Source organism: Serinus canaria, chromosome 6, assembly GCF_022539315.1.
Source record: "Serinus canaria isolate serCan28SL12 chromosome 6, serCan2020, whole genome shotgun sequence".
Lineage (NCBI taxonomy): Eukaryota > Metazoa > Chordata > Aves > Passeriformes > Fringillidae > Serinus > Serinus canaria.
Genome location: NC_066320.1, coordinates 6,785,247 through 6,797,431, shown reverse-complemented (window position 1 = coordinate 6,797,431; position 12,185 = coordinate 6,785,247). Strand labels below are relative to the sequence as shown.

General features: G+C 36.3%; 1 protein-coding gene across 2 annotated transcripts in view; it reads right to left on the bottom strand.

Moving 5' to 3' along the window:
• CCDC6 (coiled-coil domain containing 6) overlaps positions 1-12,185 on the bottom strand; it is a 48,341-nt gene that overhangs the window by 10,734 nt on the left and 25,422 nt on the right. For both annotated transcript variants that reach the window (XM_050976238.1, XM_050976239.1), the window contains exons 3-6: positions 10,658-10,786; positions 5,533-5,636; positions 4,094-4,254; positions 1,431-1,587 (exon numbers count right to left, since the gene is read on the bottom strand). In XM_050976238.1, coding sequence (XP_050832195.1) covers positions 1,431-1,587; positions 4,094-4,254; positions 5,533-5,636; positions 10,658-10,786 — 551 coding nt within the window. The remainder of the gene's footprint in view (positions 1-1,430; positions 1,588-4,093; positions 4,255-5,532; positions 5,637-10,657; positions 10,787-12,185) is intronic.

The window sequence follows — 12,185 nt, the reverse complement described above, 5'->3', positions numbered from 1 at the left end:
AACTGAAAGAGATGGATAGCTGACCCATCACCACCATCATTTTTAGGAAGATGTAAGCTGACAAAAATTGACATTTTAAAATCATTATTGCACCTATTTCCACAAGTATTTTGTCTTAGTCTAACTACTAATGCCTGCTTTGTCCCTCAATTTGCTTTCTATTACTTGCACTGCAAATACTAGAGTTGGAGTTATTCTGTCAGGCCTTTGTAGCACCAAAAAAAATCAAACATGACAATTTCTTTGAAGTACTGAATAGTTAATCAAATTTTCCTGCATTTTCCTGGTTAACACTACTTACAAGTGGACAACAAAAAATTATTAGGATGCCCTACAATTTTGGATTAATCCTGGTAATTCTCATAGATTTAGATGTTGGCTGTACGTACTTCCATTACACTGTAAATAGTGGAAGAAAAGGTACAATAAGAAAAAATTCCAACCTCAGAATCCTCTATTTCTAACAATTTAATTTATAGAGCATTTGCTACATTTTAATACCAGATGCTAATGTAATATAGGCCAAGTTGCCTTGGTGTTTCATTAGAATGAAACTACTTTGAGCTTTAAGGGTACTCCTTACCACAAAATATCTGGTACTTTGTTTCTGATAAATTACATCTTATAAGAAATATATTAAGAACCCAAGAGGAAACAGAAATCTCTCAGTATCAGGAAAAATACATAGCACAGAGTAACTTTTTTATTTATTCTAAAGGACCACCATTAATCCAAAATAATATACAATACAACCAAATAATGAGCATTTGATAAGAACTAAGAATGTTTTATTCAAAATGTACTTAAAATCCTCTTTCAAGATATAACACTGTCATATTTCTATGACATGAAAAAACACTAAAAGACACAATATAAACCATGAAAGATTCAAGACTATCTGTAAGGTCAGGGCAAGTAAAACAGCTTGCAAAAAAGACAAAAAAAATCAAGGATGTTATGGTTTGGACATCAGGAACAACCCAACAGTTCTGGAAATGCTTCCTCTCTCAAAGGTTTTAGACAGTATCCCTTTGTACTTGGCTAAGCATATTTTACTTTCTGCAAAGGACAAATCAGGCCCAAGTAAAGATGCTGTCCCTACCTCACAGAATTCCTTGCAGCTACCGAGCTGGGGGCAAAACCAGTGTTGTGATCAAATTATCCTGATTTTCAACTCCACAGCTGTATTTATTTCAATATATATCATCAAACTCCAAAACAATCTTCATATATACATATTTTCTTAGTCACTGTTAAAAGTAATGCAAATTCTGTACAACACTGATACAATTCCTGGACTATGCTGGAATTTGATACACATATTAAACCCACATACAAGTTACTTCTAAAATTATTCCATAATATTCAACAAGTAGTATAAATACTGATAAATAAGTCCAACACATCTGGATGGCCAAAAAAATACAAACCTTTCATCATCCATTTCTAAGCTGGATTCACTTTCTGACAGTTGTCTGCAGAGAGCTTCCCTACGTTCCATTTCCCTCTGTAATTTTCTTTGAAGTCTCAAGTTTTCTTCTCTCATATGTCGCTCCTCTTCTAAATATTGTGCCATCTTCTCTGAATCTGGAATTCATTGTTTTGTTAAAAGTTGATTAAAATTCAATTTCTCAGGCAGCCAAGTATGTTTTTTTTTACTCCAACACTTCAAGATGAAGGTGTAGAAAATGCTCAGCATAGATCACTGAAAATTTTCACCTCTAAGTCATTAGTTCAAAGCCTAATTCAGAATAGAAACTACTAAAATAAAGTATTGTTTGACATTAAGATTAAAATAAAATGTAAGAAAAATAAAACTCACTACCACAAACCAAAAGTATTTTTTAAAATAAATTTGAAAAGAAAGAAAAATTTTATTAAGAAAACATTACTAAAAGCATTAAGAAAAAATACTGATTCCTGCTCCATTAAAATAATGTTATTCCACATTTACCAAGATCTTCCTGCAACACACTGAAGAAATTATTTTAAAGGTATATTTTCATTTTGAAGGAGGAAGCAACAAAACAAGTTCTCAAACTCCAAACACAAACTTGTATTAAAATTGCTACTTTATATATATTCTACAGCACTCTTTCAATTACATATCTTATCATAGAAGCTGTCCAACAGGACATGTACTAATATTAAAATTGTATTCAATTTTAATGCTAAAAGGCAACAAGAGGTCTACTTGGGGCAATTTGAGTTGTCAGTTCTAAACAAGTTTAGAACTTGTTTAGAACAGCAAATATTACTTAAATGGTCTGGTACCACAGATTATTTAAGGTGATAAAGTCAAATTACAAAAAGTTACAAAGCTTAGTGACAGATTACTTAAAATGGAATTTGTGATGAAGATTTATGAGACACACAATGTATTTTGTGAGATTTTGTAATGTTTAAGCAAGATTACATTTAAATTCCTGACATTAATAAAACCCAAAACAATTCATCATGCTTGATTATCACTCCTTTATGCAACAACCTTCAAGGTAAGAATATTCCTGCTTTAGAAACCTGTTCCCAAACTATTAACATGTGATTTATCTCTTCTGTGCAAGTATCACTTTTAAATGTGTCACTCCTTGAACAGTATTATCATACCACACCAGCTCCTAGAAGTGCTTCAAAAATAAAAAATGTAATACAAGTACCAGAATTTCATAAGTAAATTTCATTAAGTACTTAAGAAGAATACTAGAGGTTCTCTAATGACCATGTATTACAAACACTAATTTGAAAACTGCATTTCAATTTCATCTTCTGCTTGCAGGCTGGCACATCCACCATTCCTACCAGCTCTGCTATTTGTACTGCAGTTCTGTTTAACCTGTTCACAAAGGGAGAGTCCTTTTAAACCAAGCTCTTATTTTCAATGTAAATTTGACATTAATGCTTCCAATTTTTGACTCTAAATCACAGTAGCTCAAAAAGAAACCACTTTAAAAAGTAGAGGATACTTGAAATGAAATTAATTAGGCTGGATTTGCACAATGAGTACTTTTAATCTACGGCCTTGCTCTTGTTCTGAACTTCAGTCAGTGAAGGCTGCAGTGCAGAATTTGCAAGTACAAAGATTAGCTGTCCTTATCTTCCTTTAACAGCCACCAATTATTAATGCCGCAAACTTGTGCACAAGGTCTCTGCAAAAGAGCACTCCTGATCCATCATCTCTGTCTTGAAGGAAGGCTGCTGCCTATAGCAAGCTCCTTCTCTAAATGGAGGTTGAAATATTCCAGCTAGCCTGGCTGGCTAGAGGGGGCTGATCCTGACTGCTCTGCATTTGCCCAGATTTTTCTGGCCATGTGCTGAGGCATCTCCTCACTCACCAACTTCACTGCAATGCTACTGACTCAGAGCCAGGCACAACTGCTGACTGCCAGACAGGAACTGCAGATTCAGCAGGAAGGAATGAAGGACTGCCACTGCAAAGACCAAGGGAAGGTGGCAGCAGCCTCCTGGCAGCTGAGGCCATGTGCTCAGTGCACAGTCCCTTCCTGGGCAGGCAGGGCAAAATGCAGGTCCCACTGCTGGGCAAGGGGCCCAAGTCCTGCACAACAAGAACGTGTTTATAGAGCAGTTCTTTATGCTTCAAAGCCATCTTACATAGGAAAGGACACAGCAAATTAATGCTGCTATACTGTGCAACAGCTGCCTCAGGTTGCCACAATCATTAACAAGGAAAATTCTTACACACAGCTGACCTTTATTTAAACAGCTGTTAATTCTTTTGAGTAATTTTTAATTTGCAACACCAGTCCTACAAAGTAGGCCATAAATACGTTTTGAAAAATTCATATGTTGAAATACTGTTTAGTTTCTGAAAAGAAAAATAGATACATATTTTTCTGGCACAAAATAGTCAAGGATTACTTTTTGATTCTTTCAGACATCCTTTTAGCAAAGCTAAAGAACCCTCTAAACTACAGTATAAATACATCAACAAGCAATGACACTGCAATTATGAAAATGTAATCTGAACCTGCCCCTTTTTTTTCCACTTCTACCTTCAATTCAAACTCAACAAAGTACATATAAAAATCTCACAATGCAAAAACTTGAGAAGATTTGAAACAAGTTGTTTACTCACGCTGTAACTGTGCAGCTCTCAGTTGTTTCTTTAACCTCTCCACTTCATTCTTTAAAAACCTGATATGTCTCATCATATTTTCTGGAGAGTCTATCTCCATTGATATGTCTCTGGGTGATGGTGGAGCAGATACTGGCTGGTCTAATTTCTCCTGCAAAATTCTGTATAAAAAAGAGTGCAAACTTTACCTTCCATTCTAATGAAAACCACTTGTATCCCCCAGAAAGCCATTGCAAGGATTCTGAGAGGTATGTAGGGTTTATTTTAATTACTGTTTGAGAGGAGATAAATTGGGGAGGAGTTAAAAAGTTTAGTTTTGAACTCAAAATAAAAAAGGTAAGAACTGTTGTCCTAGTAAGCTACAAAACCTGCAGTTTACTCAGGCTCAGGTGTTTTCTGAGGCCCCAGCCAAGATTTGGAGTGTCACATTAACATAACAATATCCACATAAAAATATCAGATATTAATAATTATTAATCATTATACTCTCCCATTTCCTCCTCAAACTGAGTTCTTCTTATTATAACATCTAAGAGATGGTTGCTTTCGTATGTATTTTTAATTTTAGCTGTTCCAATAATACAAAGAGTCACTGTCTTAACTTCTACTGAAGAAGTATTGGGAAGTTTCAACGACATGAATCATGCCACTGAGAAAAAGTGCAAGTTTTCTTTAAGCAGATAGGGAAAAAACAAGAGCTTCTCATATCACAAACACCATAAAACACCACGAATTTAAAGCTGACCACAAACTAGAAGCTTTAAAAAGAGGCTATCAGGAGTTGAAAAAATTCAATAAATTCCTTCAAGCTTTCCCGGGTAATCTCTTATATTGGTTTGTTTTACCTACTTTAAGCAATCAATGGTGTGGCATCATGCTAACAAGGAACTTTACAACTGCTTCATCTTCCAGGTTTTCACAGATTAGACAACTCTTGTGGGACAGAGATGAACATATTTAATCCAGAACATGATGTATTAAAAACTATTGTATGTGCTGGGAATGCTCCAATGAAGGCAGGAATGATGCATCTGAGTCCATGTTCTCAGAAGGCTCATTTATTACTTTATTATACTATATTCTATTAAAGAATACTATACTGTACTAAAGAATACAGAAAGGCTACTTCCTAAATGCTAAAAAGATAATAATGAAAACTTGTGACTCTCCAGAGTCCTGACACAGCTTGGTCCTGATTGGCCAAAGAGCCAAAACAACTCCCAGCAGAATCCAATGGAACAACCACCTGGGGGTAAACAATCTCCAAACACATGTGAGCACAACACAGGAGAAGCAAATGAGATAAGAATTGTTTTCCTTTTCTCTGAGGCCTCTCAGTCTGCCAGGAGAAAAATCCTGGGCGAAGGGATTTTTTCAGAGAATGTGAATGCCACAAAAATCCTCTCCCATAGTAACAAGTGCACTGTAACAAGACAAACCGTTTTTCTGCTTCAAGCTTATCCATCCTCTTCCAGAGACGGTTCACTAGTGCTTCTTGTTCCTGCTCCAAAGTGTTCTCAAGGTCAATCTTCTCACGTCTTAGCTGGAGAGGAAAAACAGTTACTGAAAATGATGGGCACAGATGTTGTGCAAGGAACTGTCATTAGGAAAGCTCCAACAGCACTATTTTACATAATGCTTCACAGGAGCAAGGAGAAGGGGAAGAAGAGACACAATTCAGGTACAATGCTCTGGAAAAATCAAGAATCAGTAATGGCACAGTTGTTATCTCCTTAACACGAGTTCTTCTCAGAAAACTTGTCCCTGGCCAATAAGCAGGAGCATGAACCCTAGGTATGCAGGTACTGATAACATATCAAACCTATTTAAAGACATCTCCTATACCATGAATCTATGAAATTCAAACTGAATTTACTGTTCACTACAGCAGTGTTTATTCTTTTAAAAAGTTTTAGATGTTTCTAGTGGAAGAACCACAGTAAAGTAATCCAGAAATAGAAGAAAAGCCATGTTTGCCTTGTGGGCCTAGTGTTAGGTAAAGGATGTAACAAGAAGTTCATAGTAAAGAAAAAGTTACATGAACTGCCTTAAGTGTTACTGTATCAATCCCTACTAGCAAAAGAGATGTAATTCTGTCTTAGCAATGGCTTTATAAAATTAAAAGTTTAACTTGACATAAATCACATTCACTTACTGTGTGAACAAGCATTCTTGATTACTACAAGTTAATAAAACATATAATGCAGAACCTTCTACTCTAAAGTTAGTAAAAGAAGATATAATATAGACCCACATATGAAGATACCTATTATTAGTGTTTAAGTATAAATACAATGCAAATATCATTAAGAAAGAATATTAAGAGGCACAGATGATCTTACTCTGCAACAATACAGCTGAACTCAAGAAGCTGTCAATAACTAAATATTTGAAACAGATCAACACCTTTACAGGTGGAAAATAGCATGGAAGCATTTTTCCAAGCCAAGCTTAGTTAACACCACTTTTCTGCTGGGTAAAAAATCTCACATTAGAAAATGGAAAGACTGAAAACAGAAATAAGCATTTTTCATTTGTTATATCACTGGCTGAAGGGCTATTGCAGCATCTAAATCTGTAAACTATTAGTGTGAACCACTAAATTAATTCTGAGAAACCCAAACAAAATGTAAACTTACACACTTCAGGTACTAGTGCAAGTTTAATAAATGTACAACTTTCTCCTTTAAAGGTTAGAAGAATTAGTTACTGTGAGCAGAAGCAGACATATGTTGATGAGTAATAGGGAACATACTTAAAAACACTGCAAATCTTCCCATGTTTGAGTTTCCAGATGTACATTAACAGCTCAAGGAACCTACATCTCAATAAAAGAGAAGTCAGGAGCAACATGCTTCAGCCTCCCCACGAGGATGGGAATTTGGATCCTGAGCAACACTTTGTTCCCCACATGGCTGGAGGTGAGTGGTAGGAAAGCAAAGGGCTCAGCCCCAGGAGCACAGGGCACTCTGCCTCAGGGCTCCTCAGCCAGTCTGGCCAATGCCTGGGGCTGGGAAAGCACAGAGGGAAGAAACTACAGAAAATGTCCTGGCCATCTGCACACTGTGCTTCTACATTAGCAAAACCCAGATCTCTACTACATTGCACAGCTATCTAGATAATCACATGATGAAAAAAGTGCTAATGCATAATGTTATGCTCTCTGCAGCAATGGTTTTTGCATCATTTCAATGCAGCATGGCTTAGAATCACCTACTCTTAGTCTTTTTAAAACTATGTTTTGATCTAGCAACAAACAAACCCACAAGAACATACAGGTGGAAAGAAAACCTTATCTTTTAATGGTAGGAAGAAAAGCACACTGGAATTTAAAGACAGAGTAAATTATTTATAAGCCTGGATTTGAAAAATCTAAGATTACATTTAGTATTATAGCAACCATCACCAAGGCAGTGGAGTCCATTAATTATAAATTTTCTTGTAGGTAAGCATGCACAATGGCAAAGTCAAACCACCATCAGCAACAATACACAAATAAGCCCTGTGTTGTACCCTGAAGCTGCTCTGACAAAACACTAAAGAAACCAGGTCAAACAGATCTAGAACTCCACATTTCCAGCAATGTGAAAACATTCTGGAAACAAGGATCTTCCTCGTCATGAGTGTTCTGCCAGTTTCTCCCACTGTCAGGATTTTCAAGCTTGGAGGAAGAACACCTTGAATGGCACCTACAGCAAGTGGAGAATCCTTTTGAGAGTTGTGAATTCAAAGAATTGGTGTATTGGGCTTAGTACTTGATAGTTTCAGGTGAACTTTGAAATGTACTCCAGTCACTGACTTTTTTAGCAATGCACTAATATTCTGAAATAAAATAAGCAGGATGGGATCATGCTCAGTAGCTGTGTCATACGAGTGTCTCTCTACAGGGTTCTGAGCTACATTCCAATCAAGCATCACCTGATTTTGATCACTGAAACAAGGAAGCATTGCTTGCTTCTTAGACCTTAACCTTCCCTTCAGAGAAAAAGTAAAATTCCTTTTAACCTTCCTCACCACCCACTTGTGTTTCTTCTTACTCTCTCTCGCACACATGCACTTAGTTTACTTCCAAATGCAGCTAAAATATCCATTTTATGTATATTCCTGTATTATTGATTTGTCAACTGTCTTGCCAACTTATTAAAAAGCACAACTGTTCCCTTCTGAAATGGAGGTCTTCCAAATCAGAGTTGAATTTGCTCATCTCTGCCTAAGCCCACTATCCCAAATTTTATTTCTCTGCTTCTCATCTCCACCTTGCCCTTTGTATCTTTAACTCTCTGCTGCTTTCCAAAAAAATATTTCCCAAAGATTTTTCTATCTCATGTTCTTCTCCCTTCAAAGCAGACATAGCAGATGATTATTAGCAGTTTAGGTGTTATTTCTCATCTCCTAACTGCACCAAGTTTAGTTTCTCACTGCACTGTATGAAATAGAAAAGCAATTAAAAATAGTAACAGTAAGAGTACACACACTTGGCCTCTGTAGGGCAATCCTGACAGCAATTTATTTCCTATCAAACCACTGAACTGGAACACAGAACATTATTGCTCTTTTTAACTGAGTCATTCAGTTAATGAAATAGTCACATGCTGTAAATTTCTTCACCACTTGCCTTCAGAGAAGAATGCTCTGCTGACTTAAAGCTAACTTAAGAAATTATTTCAGGTCACATTTAAACCTGTAGATCCAATTTAATTTTTATTAAGGAATACTGTTCTATGCAATCAGGAATCAGCTACCTCCTGATCACCTGTGGTATAAGCAGTTCAGATGAAGAAAAGGAAAGGAGAAAGAAAGAACACAAAGCACAGACGATTCTCCATCTCTATTTTAGAAACAACATTTTAGTGAACATATGCTGTAAATTATCTGCTCACTGATTAGTGACAGATCTTAATGTAGCCCAGCTCAAAGAATTTTTGGAGTTCTCCTTCCAAGCCCTGTTTAACAGGTGTTCTGATGGTTGTGCTGCAGATTATGACCCTTTTCCTTAATTCCCTCTGTGTGCAATGAAGGCAACACGACTCTCCTCACAATTCTGGGTTGCTTCTTGCTAGGTACAGTACATGCCCCAAGGCTGCTGCTTCAGCTGGTTAATTAGCACAATCAGCACTTTTAATTTGTGTGAGGAAAGAAAGTGTGCTGAAGTCCTAAGTAACCTGACATTTACTCTACCTTACTGTGAGAGAAAACAAAGGCATATGGTGAATTACATTAAATTCACATGGAATTTCTAAGCAAGACTGAGAGCCAAATTTTAACATCTTCACAAAGTTTTCAAAGCCAGATACTAAAGACCTTTGTGCATCTATGCTTTTTGAGCAGTGTATCACTGACATTTAGATGTAGCAACAAGTTTCAAATTTTATGATTTCACAAGTCAGTCTGTCCAGAATGAGACAAAATTACACCATGGAGGTTTCAGCCATGGCTCATGCTAACATTTCAAAGACTTCAACAGCTTAGTATGTTAAGCTTACTTTGCATTTTGATTAAGTGGCAGCCACCACCACCTTGTGGCTAAGAGAGTTACTTCAACCTCATGCTAATTTCCATGCTGGGTAAGGATTTGTTGGCAACTACATATTCTTACCTTTTAATTTCTCAGTTTGTTCCATAGGTGTCTCCATATAGAATGTTACCATGAGAATCGAGAGAACTCACTCGATCATTTAAATAGCCATTAACTAATTTATCCATGTCAACAGAAAAAGGAGACTCATACAAAACTGGTAACAATTCAGATTACCAGCAACAAAAAAGTTCCACAGCAGAAGAAATCACAGAGATAACACACTATATTTACATCAGCTGAATTACTGGACCTGCATATGCCAGAAAATCTGGAGTCCTTTAACAAGCCTAAAGGTTCACCAGTTTGCCACTTAAGTCAGAAGGTCTCCTACTGACACCACTGATATGCTTTAATGCAGATGCTTAAAATCAGACATGAGCCACATTCCAATGTCTAAACATCCTGTGGAAACACAGCCAAACAAGAGGTGTTTTATCTCTGCAATCTTCATGATTGTCTAGGGAGAAAGGGAGCTGGATGTAGTCGAACTTCAAGGCTTCTGAAGGATATACACAGCTGACAAGTCACAGTTGCAGGGCTGTGCTATCCAAGCTGCCACCAAAAGGTGACTAGAGCACAACCAGACCACAAACAGATCATTTACTCCTGTGCTTAACACCACCACAAGTGACAGTCTTTTCTCACCAGAAGCATGAGTGGAAGATGATGAACAGCAACAGGCAGCATTATTTACAAAAAAGCTGCATTTGCAAAAGTCACTGCTGTCCAGCAGACAAAGCCCACACGAAGGCTACTACAATAGATACAATACTATAGATACTAATAGACATAATTGACATGAAAAAAACTAAACAAATTTTCTCATAATAAACTATGTTACTTTTCTATTGATTTGAAAGCTGAACTGACTTTTCTATATTCTCAATACTGCCCAGTTTCTTACACACTTAAAACATTAAGTCAAATCTAAGACAAAAGAAGGACTTGTTTTTTTCTGTCATATAATGGTGCAATGAAAGAGTTACCTGCTCCAGGGTGAGCTGCTTCGAAATTGTATCATTTTCCAGTTTTTTAATCTTCTTCATCAGTTTGTTCACTTGAAATTCCTGTTCCTGTTCTAAATGCTGCTCCAGTTCAGCTTTCTCATGTTGCAGCTAAAAATTTAGGAGACATGTAAATATTTTAAACAAATAAATGAATGAACTTTACACACTTTTTATATATTTATTCACACATTTATTCCTCCTGCATGTTAAATACTGATGCTTCTCAAAATACTTAAAAATGCACAACCTGCCCAAAAGCCCTTCAAAAAAGAGCATTTTAAACTGTGCTGCATATTTACAATGGCAGAGAAAAGTAATTTCCAACTACTGAATTCAGTCAAATTAAAATATATTATTTTATATACTATATATAATGTATTATAGACATTTCCGAAGTAAAAATCTATCATAATGTTCACGAAAGCAATAATTTCAATCTAAATACATCATCTCAAGAGCACCCAAAGCACAAAATGCAGGTCTTAGCATTAGCACTTCTTTCTCTGGGCAGCTGAAAGCTGAAAATTGTGACTGAAATCATACTAATGAAATTGCTGTACAACTCGTTTACAAACAACAAAAAAAAATTCTAATTCATATTCCTATGCTATCAAAATCAAACTGTCCTGATGACATAAAAACACTGGTTATTTCAAATCAATGTTATTTATTTTCTTAATACCAAAAGGATTTTTTTTCATTCAATATGTCCAATGGAGAAGAAAAATTTAACTCTCAAGCAAAGGAAACAAAATCTCCCCCTCATTTTAACATGAAGTATGGCTTGGAGTAGAGTCCCTCTGTGACAGGGATAGAACAGCGTGACTGGCACAATGGTACAAACACATGAACCGGACTCAGGAAAAAGCAAATGTCATCAACAGACAATGGGGTCATTACATTGTGTTCTGACCATCCACTGACAATTGCAGGCACCTTTTTCCACCTGCTTATTTTTTCTATGCCAGTTCTTCTGGCTAGCCCATAACAATCTGTAAGCTCAGTGTTAAATGTGTGAGGAAAACCTGAGGAAATGGAGACACCTCGCAGTCACAGACACAAATCAAGGTTGCTGGATAGCCACAGTGAAGGAACAGACTTGGATTTTGAAACAAGCTAAAATTGCTCATTTGTTTATTCAGCTCCTTTTGTTCCTATTTAGAGACAAAATGGTCTGTGAAGTGCAGCCTGGCAGAGAGATCAAGGCAAAAGGCTCACAGAGGAAGAACACCAGGCAGACAGCAACTGCTTGGCAATATACACATGGGAAAAGTTCGGGGGTTGTGTTTTCAGGGCTTGTCAATGTTGAGATTTGATTTTTCACAATTTAAAACAAATACCAGAATATCAAACTCTTAGAACATAAAATATTGACTTCATTTTACAAAGAGAGAGAAAAATATTACTAACACCCCCAAAATATATGAGTAGTGTCTGTCACTCATACAGGGTAAAATAATTTTTCCCTTTTATTTCCTTTGATCACAAAAATAAACCAAAACAATCA